Below are 18,175 nucleotides of genomic sequence, written 5' to 3'. Positions count from 1 at the left end.
AGTGAGGATGAGTGAGGGTGAGGAGTTGAGGGTGAGTGAGGGTGAGGGGCTGAGGGTGAGTGAGGTGTTGAGGGTGAGGTGTTGAGTGTGATTGAGGATGAGTGAGAGTGAGGGTGAGTGATGTGTTGAGGTTGACTGAGGGTGAGGCGTTGAGGGTGAGTGAGGGTGAGGTATTGAGGCTGAGGGTGAGGAGCTGAGGGTGAGTGTGGGTGAGGCGTTGAGGGTGAGGTGTTGAGGGTGAGATAGAGTGAGGTGCTGAGGGTGAGGGTGTGAGGGTGAGTGTGGGTGAGGCGTTGAGGGTGAGTGAGGGCGAGGTGTTGAGGGTGATTGAGGATGAGTGAGAGTGAGTGTGAGTGAGGAGTTAAGGGTGAGGTGTTTAGGGTGAGTGAAGTGTTGCTGTGGTGGTAAGTGTTTGTTTGTAGTTGTAGTGTGATAGTGTGTTGACGGTGAGTGAGGGTGAATGAGGGTGATGTTTTGAGGGTGAGTGAGGGTGAGTGAGTATGACAGTGAGGTGTTGAGGGTGAGGTGTTGAGGGTGATTGATGATGAGTGAGATTGAGGGTGAGTGAGGAGTTAAGGGTGAGGTGTTGAGGGTGAGTGAAGTGTTGCTGTGATGGTAAGTATTTGTTTGTTGTTGTAGTGTGATAGTGTGTTGACGGTGAGTGAGGGTGAATGAGGGTGAGGTGTTGAGGGTGAGTGAGTATGAGGGTGAGGTGTTGATGGTGAGTTGTTGAGGGTGAGTGAGGATGAGTGTGGGTGAGGTGTTGAGGGTGAGGAGTTGAGGGTGAGTGAGGGTGAGGTACTGAGGGTGAGTGAGGTATTGAGGGTGAGGTGTTGAGAGTATTGAGGATGAGTGAGAGTGAGGGTGAGTGATGTGTTGATGATGAGTTGTTGAGGGTGAGTGAGGGTGAGGTGTTGAGGGTGAGTGAGGGTGACGTGTTGAAGCTGAGGGTGAGGGGCTGAGGGTGAGTGTTGGTGAGGCGTTGAGGGTGATGTGTTGAGGGTGATTGAGGATGGTTAAGAGTGAGGGTGAGTGAGGGGTTAAGGGTGAGGTGTTGAGTGTGAGTGAAGTGTTACTGTGTTTGTAAGTGTTTGTGTGTTGTTTTAGTGTGATAGTATGTTGAGGGTGAGTGAGGATGAGTGAGGGTGAGTGAGGGTGAGGTGTTGAGTGTGATTGAGGGTGAGGTGTTGAGGGTGAGTGAGGGTGAGGGGCTGAGTGTTATTGAGGATTTGAGACTGAGTGTGGTTGAGGTGTTGTGTGTTATTGAGGATGAGTGAGAGTGAGTGTGAGTGAGAGTTTAAGGGTGAGGTGTTGAGGGTGAGTGAAGTGGTGCAGTGGTGGTAAGTGTTTGTGTGTTGTTTTAGTGTGATAGTGTGTTGAGGGTAAGTGTGGTTGAGGGTAATTGAGGCAGATGTGTTGAGGGTGAGTGAGGATGAAGTCTTGAGTGTGAGTGAGGATGACGGTGATTGAGGGTGAGGTGGTGAGGGTGAGGGGCTGAAGGTGAGTGAGGGTGAGGCGTTGAGGGTGAGTGAGGGAGAGGTGTTGAGAGTGAGGGTGATTGGGGGTTTGAGGGTGCGGTGTTGAGGGTGAGTGAGGGTGAGTGAGGGTGAGGTGTTGATGGTGAGTGAAGGTGGGTGAGGGTGATGGTGATGTGTTGAGGATGAGTGAGGGTGAGGTGTTGAGGGAGAGTGAGGGTGAGGTGTTAAGGGTGAGTGAGTGTAATTGAGGGTGGGTGATGAGTTGAGGGTGAGTGAGTGTGAGTGAGGGTGTGATTGGCAAATGTGAGTGTTTTGCATGTGTGACTAGTTATTTTAATGTAAAGTGTGTTTGTGTTTTTGTATGTTGTTATTGTAGAATGATGCTGTTGTGGTGGTGTAGAGTGATGTTGGTGTGTTGATGAGTGATGTTAGTGTGGTGCTTCCTAATGCTGTTGTTGTGATGTGTTGATGATGAGTTGTGCTGTGTTAGTGTTCAACTATTACCACCACAGCATAACTCATCCCAACAACAGTTGCACTTCTCCCAACAACCTAATTTGTGATGTCCAGCAATGCAACACGCAGCAATACCACCTTATCATTCGGCCCCCCACAGTAACATTGAGCAACAACACAGCATAACTCTGCACCAGCACAGGCGTATTTAGCACAACAACAGTCTCATTCATACATACTACTGTAGTGCGTGCAAGCTACAAAGTATGTGTATTTTGTATATGTTTTTGTAATGTCAAATGGATTGGCTGAATGTTGTATGTGGGTGTGACTATGTTGTATAAATTGAGTGTATTAGTTATAATTTGACTTTTGTATAGAAAAAATTACCATAGTAGTTGTAAAATTTGTATTCCACACTTTTTTATTTTTGAAAAAAAAACACAAATATTTATTTTTTAACTTTGTACAAAAATAAGATATCCTGGCAACATGCAAAATTTAGTCAGAACATATTTCATCGTCTTTTTCTTTCAGAATCTTTATGATTTGGCCATTACAAAAGACAACTTCAAAAGTTTGTGGCAAAAAATGGACAAGGGCATCTCCGATGTTGTCAACTTCCTCATCTAACATAAACCATTTAATTAAGATCTCGTTTTCGATGGGCATAGATTGATATTCGTCTGTGTTTGTCACTTTTATTGTGATAATACTATTTTGCTCTGTAGAGCTTTCAACACCATAAATTTGAATGTCCATCTTTTCCTCTGGTGGGGCTGTTACCTGTTGAGAGAAAACAAAAGCAACAATTAGTTTTTAAATTTGTATACTTTATGTTTTGTGTAAGGCCTATAGTGGGTGAAAGGGACAGAGTGGTTGAAAGGGCCACATTGGGTGAAATGGACTGAGTAGGTGAAAGGGTCCCAGTTGTTGATAGGGTTTGAGTGGGTGATAGGTCGAGAGTGGGTGATAGGTCGAGAGTGGGTGATAAGTCTAGAGTGGGTGATAAGTCTAGAGTGGGTGCTAAGTCTAGAGTGGGTGATAGGCCTAGAGTGTGTGAAAGGGCCAGAGTTGTTGAAAGGTCCCGAGTGGGTGAAATGTCCCGAGTGGGTGAAAGCTCCCGAGTGGGTGAAAGGTCCCAAGTGGGTGAAATGTCCCGAGTGGGTAAAAGGTCCAGAGTGGGTGCAAGGGGCAGAGTGGGTGAAAGGGGCAGAGTGGGTGAAAGGGCAAGACTGGGTGAAAGTCCAAGAGTGGCTGAAAAGAGATAATTGCAAAAGCTTTTGTTTGTTGTGCTTACCTCCATTTTGCTATGGCGCGTTGTATTCAATATTTTTTGGCAATTGAATTCATGTACAGTGACGTGCGTCAGGGTAACATATTTGCCAAGATGTATTTTAAATAGTGACGCTTCTCTCCGCAGTGTCACTTTTATATCATCAGTTGCATCTTTTATTGTAATAGATTTGAGTGGGGTATCTTGCCCATTGATAAACACAGTCTTTGCGTCCTCTTCCTACACAAAAAGAAAGCATTCTATTAAATAGTGACTGTAAAAACACATATTACTAGTGCATTGTATGAAAGGCAATATAAAGTATCATATTTAACGACCCAAATGAACATCCTTTCTAAAAGATTGAATTGTTTATTGCAAAAAATGGCTTTGTAGAGAGTACTTGTGTTTGTACTATACACCAAAGCACTGCCATCTTATAGTTTTCAAAAGTCATACTTGCTACTATGTGTGAAGAGTGTATAATTCTAATTTTTTTGAGTTAGTTATTGAAGTTACTAAAGGTGTAATGTGTGTGTAAGTCAACTATGCATTTTTTAAGTAGACATGATGACATGAGTGAGGGTGAGGGTGAGTTATTGAGTGTGAGGTGTTGATTGTGAGTGAGTGAGGGTGAGGAGTTGATGGGGAGTGAGGGTGAGTGAGGATGAGGTGTTACGTGAGGGTGAGGGTGAATGTAAGTGTGGGTGAGTGAGGGTGAGGGTGAGAGGGTGAGGGTGAGAGATTGAAGGTGAGTGAGGGTGAGAAGTTGAGGGTGAGTAAGGATGAGGGTGAGTGTGAGTGAGGCTGAGTGAGGGTCATTTAGGGTGAGGAGTTGAGGGTGAGAGTGAGTGAGTGTTGAGGGTGAGAGATTGAGGGTGATTGATGTTGAGAAGTTGAGGGTGAGTAAGGATGAGGGTGAGTGTGGGTGAGTGAGGGTGAGTGATTGAGTGAGGGTGAGGTGTTGAGGGTGAGGGTGAGGGTGAGGCTGAGGTGTTGAGTGAGAGTGAGGTTGACTGAGGAGTTGAGGGAGAAGTGTTACGTTTTTGAGGGGGAGGTGTTGATGTCTAGTGAGGGTGAGTGAGGGTGAGGAGTTTAGTGTGATTGAGGGTGAGTGAGATTGAGGGTGAGTGAGGCGTTGAGGCTGAAGTGTTGAGGGTGAGGTGTTGAGGGTGAGTCAGGGTGACGTTTTGAGGATGAGTGAGGGTGACTAAGGGTGAGGCATTGAGGTAAACACAGTGTTTGCGTTCTCTTCCTAAAGAAAAAGTAAGCATTGTATAAAATAGTGACTGTCAAAACACATATTATTAGTGCGTTGTATGAATGGCCATCTAATGTATTATATTTAGCGACCCAAATGAACATCCTTCCTAAATGATAGCAATATTTATTGCAAAAAATGGCTTTGTAGAGAGTACTTGTATTTGTAGTATACAGCAAAGTGCTGGCATATTATAGTTTGCAAAACGCGTACTTTCTACATAGAGTGAAAGAGTGTATAATGCGTTTTTTTTAAAAATTGTTAATGAAGTTACTAAAGGTGTACTGTGTGTGTAAGCCAACTATGCATTTTTTTAGTACATATGATGACATGAGTGAGGGTGAGGGTGAGGGTGAGTGATTGAGGGTGAGGTGTTGAGGGTGAGTGAGGGTTAGGGTGAGTGAGGGTGGGGTTGAGGGTGAGTGAGGGTGAGTGAGGATGAGGTGTTACGTGAGGGTGAGTGTGAGTGAGGCTGAATTAGGGTGAGGGGTTGAGGGTGAGTGAGAGTGAGGGAGTGTTGAGGGTGAGAGATTGAGGGTGAGAAGTTGAGGGTGAGTAAGGATGAGTGTGAGTGTGGGTGAGTGAGGGTGATTGATTGAGTGAGGGTGAGGTGTTGAGGGTGAGGCTGAGGTGTTGAGGTGTTGAGTGAGAGTGAGGGTGACTGAGGAGTTGAGGGAGAAGTGTTGACTTTTTGAGGGGGAGGTGTTGAGGGCTAGTGAGGGTGAGTGAGGGTGAGTGAGTGGGAGGTGTTGAGGGTGATTGAGGGTGAGTGAGATTGAGGCTGAGTGAGGCATTAAGGGTGAATTGTTGAGGGTGAGGTGTTGAGGGTGAGTGAGGGTGAGGTGTTGAGGGTGAGTGAGGGTGAGAAGTTGAGGGTGAGTAAGGATGAGGGTGAGTGAGGGTGAGTGATTGATGTTGAGGGTGAGGCTGAGGTGTTGAGGTGTTGAGTGAGAGTGAGGGTGAGTGAGGAGTTGAGGGAGAAGGGTAGAGTTTTTGAGTGGGAGGTGTTGAGGGCTAGTGAGGGTGATTGAGGGTGAGTGAGGAGGAGGTGTTGAGGGTGATTGAGGGTGAGTGAGATTGACGGTGAGTGAGGCATTAAGGGTGAATTGTTGAGGGTGAGGTGTTGAGGGAGAGTGAGGGTGGGGTGTTGAGGGTGAGTGAGGGTGACTGAGGGTGAGGCATTGATGTAAAGACAGTCTTTGCGTCCTTTTGTTAAACCCAAAAAGAACCATTCTATAAAATAGTGTCAGTAAAAACACATAGTACTAGTGCGTTGTATGAATGGCAATATAATGTATTATATTTCACGACCCAAATGAACATCCTTTCTACCATATTGCATAATTTTTTGTAAAAATGGCTTTGTGGAGAGTACTTGAATTTGTAGTATACCCCAAAGCACTGGCCTATTATATTTCCCAAAACTCTTACTTTCTACATAGTGTGAAAGAGTGTATAATGCAACCTTTTTTGAGCTTGTTAGTGAAGTTACTAAGGGCCCGATGTAGGTAAATCCCATTTACCTATTTTGAAATACCGAATCCTACCGATTCGGTATTTAAAAATAGGTAAATGGTATGTAGGTCTCAACATCTGGATTTGTTACCGAATCCTTAACAATTCTTTAATTACCGAATCGGTAAATACCGAATAGGTAATGCCCATTAATTCCTATGGGCTTTGAAGCCCATAGGAATGATTAGGCATTACTGATTCGGTATTTACCGAATCGGTAATTAAAGAATTCAGAAGGGTGCATGGGGTGTCACTTTGACACCCTCTGGCACCCCCAAAAAAGGCACAGGTGCCATGTGGCAAGCATACCTGCCCTAAGGGCAGGTCTGCCTGTCACATGACATAGGTGTGCTATTTAGACTTGCAATTTTAAAAAGTAAAAAATATATAAGATATGTCATTTACAATACTAATAAGTCCAACTTTTCAAATGCGAGACAATATTTTTTTTTAGTTGACATGATGACATGTTTGTGTTCATACTTACGGCAATTATTGTCCCTGAAACGGTCATCAGGCTTTTCAGACTTGCCCGTTTTATTTCCTTGATCGGAGAAGCCGATGGTGCAGGCGGATGCAAAATGTTGTTTGCTTGTTGGATCAGGCCCTCCTCGATTGTCATTGCGGGAAATTTGGTTACTTTAGTTTGTTTTGTAATTAAAATTGTTTTGTTTTTGATAATAAAGTTTCGTATCAGTAGTCCACAGTTATTTTTCGTTTGCTCATATAAATTTTCTTGGTAACAAGTACATTTTATTGTTCCAGTTTTATCTGCTAAAGCCAAATGGAATAAAATTTTCTGCTCTTGTTTAGCATTTTTGTACGTAGTTTTCCCTGAGCAGTTGATGACATTAACTCTTATTGGTTTCTGGTATGGTTTGTTGTCATCGGTATTAATGTTCATTATTTCTTCAATAGACATCATCTGAAATAGAAAATGTGATATAACATGTTAAATACAAACCCATATTGCTTTATGATCACTGTAATAGCATTCTAAAGTACCATAGTTGTGTAGTTGGACATTTGTATATATATGATCTAAAATGGATTGGTAGTTAGTTGTGTAACTGTTAATGAGTTGTTGACATTGTAATTTTGTTTCAAAGAATCCAAGTAATTGCTTGCTGTTTGCATTTTGTTGAGATACATCCACATTGAAATCCCCTATAATAATCAATTTGTGTGTGGGGTAAAAATCCGTAATATTTGTGATGAAATCAAAAAGAGAAGTTATACTTTTTAGGGGTGGTTTGTATAAAATAATAATAAGGTAATCTGTGTTATCAATCTGTAGAGTAAAATGTAAAATGTCTATCCCTTGAAGTGTCTCATAAATAGGCAATATAAATAAATCTTTTTTGTAGTACATAATCATTCCATGGTTTGTGTTGTATGTATGAAATTTATCAAATATAATGTGATGATATTGTTCTATCGTGAAAACATTAGCTGTAGCATTTCTTGTAGTGTTGATCTCAGTTAAGCAAATAATGTCTGCTTGTAATATATTCCTATCCGCTACCATAGATGAAAAAATTTTCTGTAGTGATCTTATATTGTGTGCAATGATATTGAAATGTGCACTGTATGTATGTAACTGTGGGATATGTATTTCAAGTGGCATTTCTGTCCTTAATCTGTGCATTTCCTCATTAACTTGTGGATGTACTACAATTTTACGTTCATCAAAATTGTGTACATATACATTTTGTATTGATTTTGCCCTGCTAATAGCAACATAAGGCAAATGATGAATCTTGCTGTTATTAAAGTGTATATAAAGTGGTTCGAGAGTTGCACCTTGTGTGCGATGTATAGTGCGTGCTGAGGCTTGGCGTAAAGGAAATTGCTTCCGTATAATGGTAATACATTTTTTAGTGTATTGGAAATGTCTAGCTATAGCATGTATTGGTGTCCATGTATTTTGTATTTGTGAATGAAATAAGTGTTTATATTGTTGTCTGGTTGTTTGTCCTATAGTGGGATTGTCAAATAACAACCAAACAATAATAGGTGTATTGTTAATCAATTCAACTAATTGTACAACACCAGTTGCGCCATTTGTTAAACCATCATTGACATCCACATTGCAACTTAAATCATAACGAAGTTGTAAGGCAATGTGTAATGTATGTGAAAGGCCCATTGTTTTCTGTGGATCTTTGGGCAGTTGCTTAAGAATCGTTTTTTTCACATTTTCAGACAAATCAGAACTGACGGTATCGCTTGCTACTGTTATGTAGACTGGATAATCTTTGCAATGTTGTTCTAAAACCTTTTTGTTAATTTCATTAACTTCTAGATTAGTTGACATGATATATGGAATTGTTTCTAATAAAGTCTCATCAGGTTGTATTTCCCTTTGCTTAATTTGTGAAATATCTTCTTCAGTATGCTTGCCTTCTCTCAATCGGTTTAGTAATTCTGCAAATTGTAGATCTTCTTTTTGGCGCATAATTTTTGTTAATTTAAAAATTTTAAAATGTTCTTTCCATAAGTTAGCACTTAAAGGACCATACATTTGTGTAGAATCCTGAAAAATGTATCTGTCAAATACAGGTTTTAATTGGTAAAAGTCACCAATGGCTAAAATAGAAATTCCTCCAAATGGTTCATTAGATGATTTAATTTCTTGAAGCCTGTTATGTATAAAATTCAACATATTGTGTCCTACCATTGAAATTTCATCAATAATAACAACTCTAACATGCATCATTTCCATTTGTAGAGCAGTTCTATGTTCATGACTCAGTTGTTTATAAGTCAAACTTTGCGACACAGGTATTTTGAAAGTGCTATGCAGTGTTTTGCCATTAATATTATGGGCAGCCTTTCCTGTTGGAGCAGTAAGTAAGATATAAACATTATCAGGATTTTCACCGGCCTTAGTGTTATAGTAGCGTAGTAAAGTTTGATATAGTGCAGATATTACAAAACTTTTCCCAACACCAGCCCCTCCAGTGCAAAAAGTATAGCATGGAGTGCTTGTAGTTTTAAACCAATGCAAGTGATGGTAAACAAATTTAAGTTGTTCTTCCGTTAAGTTTTGCATAAGTTGTTGGTATTTTTCATTGGGTAAAATAACGTTAGTTGAGCTTTGTTCTTCAGTTGTAGTTCTAATTCCTAAATCTAGAGCCAAATCATATCTATTATTATGTTCTGGATTTTGGTCTTCTGTCTGTATATTAACAGTTGGTGATAGAGGAGGTGAAATTACATTTTCATGACACTGTTCATGAATAATGTTTGTAACTTCGCCATGCTGTTTGTTATAGATTTTTAGTTGTGTGTCAACAAATGTTTTAACTTCCAGATACCTATCATAGTAAGTTTCCTTGTTGATTAGTATTTTTTCTTCTTCCCTCCATGGATAGTGCAACATTAATATTTCTCTATAATACTCTTCTGGTTCATTATTTTTGCTAAATCTGCAAAAGCGTATTATTTTCCCTTGTCTGCGCTTATTTAAAGCATAATCATAATTCTGTTTCTGTTGTTGTTTATTTCCGTCACTACATTCTATTTCTAATTCTTCCTCATCTGAGCTGTAAAAGTTTTGTTCTGCAAGTAAATCTTCGCAATCATTTATTTCTTTCCCATGTGTTTTTTTCTTCACATAGTTGAAATTAGCCGCATAGTCTGCTAACGTGCACATCTCTAATGATTGTGGCCGTTTGCAGTACTTAATAATAATATTTTCACATTGAATGTCAGTTGAATTTTCGGGCAAGTTATTAATAGTTTCGATATCACGCATTAAATAAGTTCTTTTCTCTGGACGGCTAGTATTAATAAATACAAATGATCGTGAGCTTTTCCGTAATGGTATTTGAAGAATTAGATATGCTGCTTCTTGAGCACTAATTTCTGTGCAGTTGAGGAATTTGTTTCCTATGTGTTTAAGTTGATCTTTGATATTACTATTGCTTGTTACCTCTTTAGCAGCTTGCGCTAGAAGTTTGCTAATTCCTCTTTGCGATTTACTGATATATGAGATAATATAGACTGCACAAGCATAAGGGTCTAGTATAAACTGCAAGTCTATGTTTGCTCGCCAAGCTTCTAAAAGAGTACTATTGTAGTTATTGATGAAGCATTCGCCTGGTGTTCTTTTTAAAAAAATAGTTGTTTTTTGTAAGCTAGTTTGTATAGAAGTAATATATTCTTTATCATCCATTTTAATGAAGTCTAAAAATTCCTCAAAAGAAAGTGTATTAAAAGTAGTATTATTCATAGCTTCATGTATTATTTTCATATTATCTTGCCATTGCTTATTTGTCTCCTCAAGTGTTAATGGCTCTAATATGAGCGTTCTTGACATTGGATATTTGGGATATTGATATTTGCATGTCCGTTGCTGTTTACGTCTGCAATTTTTGGTGTGACCATGCCTTTGTAGATTTATTAACGGTTGTAAAACAGGGTTCTCAGACTTATGACAAGTGATATATTTGTCAATAAAGCTATTGACTTCTTCCACTGGTGAAACACCATACAATGGTGCTTTGTTTACCCAGAGTAATGCATGTATATGTGGAGAACCTCTTTGTTGGAATTCGACTCTGTAAAAGTAGTCTACTATTTCCCCAATTGGATTAGTGCCATTCAGCAAAACACAATTAAAGAATTTCCTAACTTGATAGTCAAACTGTCTTGCACATGTTATTGGATCTTCTTGTATTAATTTACTTTTAGTTTCCCAAGACATGTTTAAGAATTCTTCCTCTGTACATTCCTTTAAGTTTCTAACTCTCAATAGTATATTTATTAAATGGTGCCATTTTGTTTCAGCAGCAGATAAAGTCAAAAAGAAAGTGGGTATGCCAAGTTGCCTTATCATTGCAAAAATATCTTTTTTGCAACCTTCCCAATATGGAGGTGAACTGCGTATAGTTTTTAATACTTTGTACCCCTCATTAAACTGTAAAACATTGGCAATATTACATTTAATGTCTTTAGCAGTTATTTTATTTCCATCTGTAAAATGTTTTCTGATGGAAATGTTGATTTTACCATGGATCTGCTTAATATGTAATTTCTTCAGTTTAAAAAACACATTAGTAATAGATTTAGCGACTCTTCTATCATAACTCCTTAACTCTGCTTGGCAAATAGTACTATAATGTACCGGTATGTGTCTTTCCTTATTGTTAGGCCTTCGCTCACCACAAAAAATAGTAGGGAAAGCCAAAAACTCTGAATCTTTATCCTCATATAAACCTCTTGGCGTGTTATGTTCAGCTGGAGCGAAACTTAACACATTCAGCGAATTACTAGTAATAGTTTCATTTGTTAACATAGTATCCAAATTCCCAGCTTCTATGTTGTCAGAACTATCAGATGAATTGTTTGTCTCAGAAGTCTCATTGTGAGATTCTATTTCTGGAGGTATATACTCCCAGTCAGGGTTAATCGTAACACCATATTCATTAAACATTGTACTATTTTTAGCTAGCCAAGTAGCTGCCTTTTTTACTGTATTTGGTCTAATATTCTCATAATGTGTATATGATTTATAGATTAATTTCCTTTTTAATTTCACTGGGATTGTCATGGCGTCATTAATTTGCCTTGGTAAAATTGTAACAGTTGTCATAACATCTGCAGGTACATTAACTACTGCACCTGATAATGATTTTTGAAAACCGCGTGGCAGACTCCGAATTTGTAAGAATGGTATCCTAGGTGAAACTAATCTTTCTTCTAAATCATATAATTCTAATTCAACTGGTACATTTGGGAAGCCCATGCCATTTACAATAGAACATGGTGGTATTTTGTTTTTGCGAATGTAATAATAGCAAGTCTTACAAATAAAATTGGTTTTCTTGTTACTAATGTTACACTTGTTGAAAATTTCGGATTGGCTAACACTGCGTATATTTAGCAACGTTTGTTTATGCCACAGTTGATTGCAAAGAGTACAAATGTACTCTGGGCCATGCAATATTTCCCGGTGGAATTTGCGAATGATTGTATGGATTTGTTTACCTCGTTTCTGTCTTTGGCCCTGCGTGAAGATGGGTATGTTATTATCAGTAGCACTTAGTTGACTGTTGGTAATGTCTTCTTCAGCTGTATTAACTTTTTTTCTTTGTACAACTTTAGTTGGACATGTACTTGAATCCCTTTTTCTTTTCCGAGACTGTTTATTTGTTCCCTGTATAGCTTTACTATTACCTGGTAATTGTGCTAAATGATTACTATTGCTATTCCCTCCCTTAGTTTTATTCAGTAAATCATCAGAAGACATTGATGTTGATGTTATCGTCTGATTAGGAGTACATTCAGTAGTATGTACCCAAATTTTTCTTTCTTGCGGTAGGTGACTATTTTTCTTGTGCACAGTAAGTGCTTTTGTAAAGGATTTCCTTTGAATGACTTTTATATCTATTGGTGTTAATTCAAATTGGACACATTGCTCAGCCTGATGTGTAAAGTTATATGCTAGTTTCATAGCATATTGAATTAGCCCTTCAAACGAATTAAATGCAATTGTAACACATGTTCCGTTTGAATGAGGCATGCCTTCATGGTCCCTACTATGTGAATCAAATACAAAGTATGATTGCATATGTTTGAAAATAGCTATTACATAAACATTCATACAAAGTAGAACACCACAGTGCTTATTAATAGTAACATTTAATGCTGTGCTAATATCTGGGTAGGCTTTATCAAAACGTTTAAGGACATCACCGTAGTAAGCATTCCGTAGCAAAAGTGAATATATCTCTTGATTGTGGTCTATATACCTTGGCAGGTCATCTGGATGCATAAGTGTTTCTTTGTTAATAGAATGCATTTGGAGATATAAAGCGTCCCCACGGTCCATTATATAATGCAGATCATTAGAGTTCCAAGTAGTTACTGGCTTGCATAAATTGTGCAAGACAGCAAAAGCACTATTTGGTAAGCATTGCTTACCTTGTGATTTGCTATTAAATTTGCTATTCCCTTGATGGTAACTTGCTTTCAAGCATCTCTGCATCTTATAAGTTATACTGAAATGTTGTTATCAACAAATGTAAATTAAGAAGGTTTGTGAACTAACAAATATTTTTGGGGACTGTAAGGTATGAACTTTTAACAAATTTTAAACTAAGTGGCAAAGTAGTATTTACCTTAACTTCTGTTTCTTTTGTTGTTGTTTTAATAATCTGAAAGGAGAAAAAAAACATAATGTTTAGAATATATTTTTTCGAATTTTTCCCATAAAGGGCACATTAGCATGTAAATAGTCTTTTAAAGACCTGTTAAGAGCTCTAGTGCTGCTGTGAGTGTATGCGCCACGGCTGGCACACAGGCAGGGTGAGATGATAGAGGGAGAGAGAGGGAGTGAGAGGAAAAGGGGGACAGAGAGAGAGTGAGTGAGTGCGTGAAAAGTTAATACTGAGAGACATAAAAAAATGTGTGTGTGTGTTATCTTGTAACTTGGACTGGTTAATGTGTTGCATTGAATCTGAGAATGAATGCGGTGTGCGTGTAATATTGAAAGTGTACCCAGTTAGTGTGCAAGTAATGTACAAAGACAGAAAGGGAGTGAAGGGGAGGGAAATGCCGAGGGAGTAAAAGGGAGGGAGAGTGAGGGAGATGGAGAGTGAGGGAGAGGGAGGGAAAGTGAGGGAAAGAAAGGAAAATGGAGTGAGAGGAAGGGAAAGGGAGTGAGAGGGAGAGTGATAGGAAGGGAGACGGGGATGGAGGGAAGGAGAGAGAAGGGGAGGGAGACAGAGGGATTAACAAAGTTAGAGTGAGAAAGAGGAAGGCAAGAGAGAGGGAGGGGGAGCTAGAGAGGGAGAGAGAGGGTGAGTGTGGGTGAGGGGTTGAGGGTGAGTGAGGGTGAAATGTTGAGGGTGTGAGTGTGAGGTGTTGAGTGTTAGTGAGGTGAGGTGTTGAGGGTGAGGGTGAGTGAGGGGGAGGGGATGAGGGTGAGTGAGGGTGAGTGGTATTAAGGGTGAGTGAGGGTGAGGGTGAGGGTGAGTGAGGGTGACGGTTTGAGGGTGAGTGATGGTGAGGGTGAGTGAGGATGATGTGTTGAGGGTGAGTGAGCATGAGGGTGAGTGAGCATGAGGTTGAGTGAGGGTGAGTGTGAGTGAGTGTGAGTGAGGGTGAGGGGTTGAGGGTGAGTGAAGGTAGGTTAGGCTTAGAGATTGAGGGTGAGTGAGGGTGAGAAGTTGAGGGTGAGTAAGGATGAGGGTGAGTGTGGGTGAGTGAGAATGAGGTGTTGAGGGTGAGTGAGGTGTTGAGGGTGAGTGAGGGTGAGGGTGAGGCTGAGGCTGAGGTGTTGAAGTGTTGAGTGAGAGTGAGGGTGAGTGAGGAGTTGAGGGAGAAGTGTTGAGGGTGTGTGTGTGAGGTGTTGAGGGCTAGTGAGGGTGGGGGAAGTGTTGAGGATGAGTGAGGGTGAGTGAAATTGAGGGTGAGTGAAATTGAAGGTGAGTGAGGTGTTGAGGGTGAGTGAGAGTGAGGGTGAGGGGTTGAGTGAGGGTGACTGAGGGTGACTGAGGGTGAGTGAGGGTAAGTGAGGGTGAGTGAGGATGAGCGTGAGGGTGGGTGAGGGTGAGTAAGGGTGAGTGAGGCTGAGGGTGAGGGAGGGTGAGGGAGGGCGAGGCGTTGAGGGTGAGTGAGGGTGAGGTGTTGAGGGTGACTGAAGGTGAGTGAGAATGAGGGTGAGTGCGGGTGAGGGTGAGGCGTTGAGGGTGAGTGAGGGTGAGGGTGAGGAAGGGAGAGGCGTTGAGGGTGAGTGAGGGAGAGCTGTTAAGGGTGACTGAGGGTGATGCATTGAGGGTAAGTGAGGGTGAGGGTGAGGTGGTGAGTGTGAGTGAGGGTGAGGGTGAGTGAGGGTGAGGCGTTGCGGGTAAGTGAGGGTGAGTTTGTGTGTGAGGCTTCAAAAAATAACGACCCCCTTAAAGTAGTGTCGTTATTTGTATTAGGAAAATAGTTGAGAATTGCTGAGGATGTGGGACTTGAATGTGTCTGTGGGTAGTTTTAAAAGCTGGAATTGTTGTTGGGGATGGAGAGGGAGTGAGTGTGTGCGTGAAGAGTTAATAGTGCGAGACGTACCGAAAAATGTGTGTGTGTGTCATCGTGTAACTTAGATTACTTACTATATTGCATTGAATATGAAAATGAATGCGGTGTGCGTGTAATATTGAAAGTGTACCCAGTTAGTGTGCAAGTAATGTAGAAAGATAGAGAGGGAGTAAAGGGGAGACAAATGGAGAGTTATGTACAAAGACAGAGAGGAAGGGAAAGTTAGGGAAAGGAAGGGAAATGGAGGTAGAGGAAGAGAAAGGGAGTGAGATGCAGGGTGATAGGGAGGGAGACGGAGAGGGAGGGAGAGAGGAGGAAGAAGAGAGGGGGAGTGAGACAGAGGGAGGAACACAGTTAGAGTGAGACAGAGGAAGACAGGAGAGAGGGAGGGGGAGCTATAGAGAGGGAGAGAGAGCTATAGAGATGTAGGGAGACCGCGAGAGAAAGAGAGCGAGAAAATTATGTGTATGCCGGGAGGGCTCAGTGCACGAAGCCTTCGGCTGCAGGGTCCTGTGATTAACTTCATGGTCAGTTTTATGTTGTTGCTGTCGCCCCGACCCTTAACCACTAACCCTGCCCCCACCGATGCGGTCCTTGGACACAAAGTAAACAGTAAATTTTTCACCTGCGAGAAAGATTGTGAGTAGCCATGTAATAGAGGGTGTGGGCGAAAGTCCCCTTGATCGTGGATTGTGTGTATGAAAAGTTTGTTGTGGTGTGGCGAAGTGTTGCGAACGGATTATGACTGTACTATTCCCCCTAATGTCCCAATGTGCCTGTGAATAGTGTAGTAAGTGTAAGGTCCAGTTTTTTTTGGGGTAGGCAGCTAATCCTGGCTAATGTGTTATTGGATGTGTGCTTGTGAAAATGTAATACTAGTAGTTGTACGAGCGGCTGTTTCCGTGTGTCAGCTTGTAACTTGGATTACTAACTGTGCAAGTAAAGCTGCGAATGAATGCATTCTGCGTAAATGTTGTAAAGTGTTGCCTGTTTACGTGCAAATTAATGTGCAATTAGAAGTTCTGACTGAAAGTTTGGTGCTGTAGTGGCGAAGTGCTATGATGTTACATTGCGTAGGAGTTGCACGTGCTGTATAAGGGTGGCAGTCAGTGTTTTGCCTAATGTGACAGGCTGTGTGTGATTAGTGTAAGATGCAGTGTTTTGCCTAATGTGACAGGGTGTGTGTGATTAGTGTGCTATAGAGAGGGAGGGAGACGAAGAGAGAAAGAGAGCGAGACAATTATGTGTATGCCGGGAGGGCTCAGTGGACGAAGCCTTCGGCTGCAGGGTCCTGTGATTAACCTCATGGCCAGTTTTATGTTGTTGCTGTAGCCCCGACCCTTAACCACTGACCCTGCCCCCACCGATGCGGTCCTTGGACACAAAGTAAACAGTAAATTTGGCCCCTGAGAGAAAGATTGTGAGTAGCCATGTAATAGAGGGTGTGTGTGAAAGTGCCCTTGTTCGTGGAATGTGTGTATGAAAATTTTGTTGTGGTGTGGCGAAGTGTTGCGAACGGTTTATGGCTGTACTATTCTCCCTAATGTTACAATGTGCCTGGGAATAGTGTAGTAAGTGTAAAGTGAAGTGTTTATTTTTGTAGGCCGCAAATCCTGGCTAATGTGTTATTGGATGTGTGTTTGTGGAAAGGTAATACTAGTAGTTGTACGAGCGGCTGTTTTCGTGTGTCAGCTAGTAACTTGGATTACTTACTGTGTGCCAGTAAAGCTGCGGGTGAATGTTGTGAAGTGTAGCCTGTTTGCGTGCAAATAAATGTGCAATTTGAAGTTGTGCCTGAAAGTTTGGTGCTGTAGTGGCGAAGTGCTATGATCTTAGATTGCGTTGGAGTCGCACGTGCTGTATAAGGGGGGCAGTCAGTGTTTTGCCTAATGTGACAGGCTGTGTGTGATTAGTGTAAGATGCAGCTCTGTTCACTCTTGAGTCCGATCATCCAGTTTACTGTCTTGCTATGAAGCTGTCAATGAAAGCGTAATGAGTGTTCTAATGTGGTCGCACTCATTTTGGCGTGCGTGTGATATAGTATGTGTTCCTAACAGTGTGTGCGTGAAAAGTTAATACTAATAGATGTAAAAAAAAGGGTGCGTATGTGTCATCTTGTAACTTGCACTGGTTAATGTGTTACATTTAATCTGAGAATGCAAGCGGTATGCGTGTAATATTGAAAGATAATCTGACAAGGTGTGTGTGAGTAGTGTAAGCTGGAGCTCTGTTCACTGTTCAGTCCGATCATCCTGTTTACTGTATTGCTGTGAAGCTGTGACAAAAATCGTAAGGAGTGTTCTGTTGTGGTTGCACTCAATTCGCCGTGCGTGTTATATAGTATGTGTTCTTAACCGTGTGCGTGAAAAGGTAATAGTAACAGACGTAAAAAGAAGGTGTGTGTGTCATGTTGTAATTAGGAGTAGTTACTGTGTTGCATTAAATATAAGAATGAATGGGTGTGTGTCAAACTTATGTTGTGCCTTGAATTATTGGAAGGAATGTTCTGTGTGGCGAGTCGGAGTGTTAGGAACGGAAGTAAAAATTGTGTAGAAGAGTGAACAGTTGGCTGTACTTACATGATATATGTTGGTGCGCAGTTTCTTTCCCCCTATCAAGGAAATGTTGAAAGCGTACCAATAACCTACAAGAGATAACGATAAAAAAAACAATATGTATCGGTTGGTTTAAACAAAGGTATGACCTGTTTGAGAAATTACGTAGTCCTTTGCTAAGTATTACCATAGAAAATGTAGATTTGCAAACAAACATGTCGCAGAATAATTTAACACAGGTGCAATGTTGATATAATAACCGTTCTAATAAACGCAAGTAAATGTATCAATACTGTCCCTTAGATGTATAGAAATAAAGCTTGCATGCACTTACGTTCTAAGATTGAATGCCGTAATTTTTCAGTGGCTGTTGGTCGATAGCAGCAAGTACAGCGCCGTTCTGTAAGTCGAAGTTCTGTCCTCGCAGGTAAAAAGAGAGTATGACTTAAAGTGACCCGTCCCTCTGCTTAAATAGGGGGTAACGATGCAAGAATCTTTTTTTTTTTTTGGTTTAAGAAAGGATCAAAGCTTTTAGTCCTTCCCTTGCCCCAAGGAAAAGTCACACTAGCTGATGTGCGCGACTTGGAAGTGTGAATGTTTG

General features: G+C 40.9%; 1 protein-coding gene across 1 annotated transcript; it reads right to left on the bottom strand.

Moving 5' to 3' along the window:
* Positions 1-2,409: 2,409 nt before the first annotated feature.
* On the bottom strand, positions 2,410-17,658 carry LOC147668250 (uncharacterized). The gene is made up of 5 exons (XM_086948669.1): positions 17,599-17,658; positions 13,114-13,149; positions 6,474-6,911; positions 3,235-3,450; positions 2,410-2,720 (listed from the first exon to the last, which is right to left on the bottom strand). The coding sequence occupies exons 3-5, from the start codon at positions 6,909-6,911 to the stop codon at positions 2,436-2,438; spliced, it is 939 nt and encodes a 312-aa protein (XP_086804795.1). The 5' UTR covers positions 13,114-13,149; positions 17,599-17,658; the 3' UTR covers positions 2,410-2,435.
* Positions 17,659-18,175: the final 517 nt, after the last annotated feature.

This window comes from Lissotriton vulgaris, unplaced genomic scaffold (genome assembly GCF_964263255.1).
Source record: "Lissotriton vulgaris unplaced genomic scaffold, aLisVul1.2 SCAFFOLD_11932, whole genome shotgun sequence".
Classification (NCBI taxonomy): domain Eukaryota; kingdom Metazoa; phylum Chordata; class Amphibia; order Caudata; family Salamandridae; genus Lissotriton; species Lissotriton vulgaris.
This window is presented reverse-complemented; position numbering and strand designations above follow the sequence as displayed.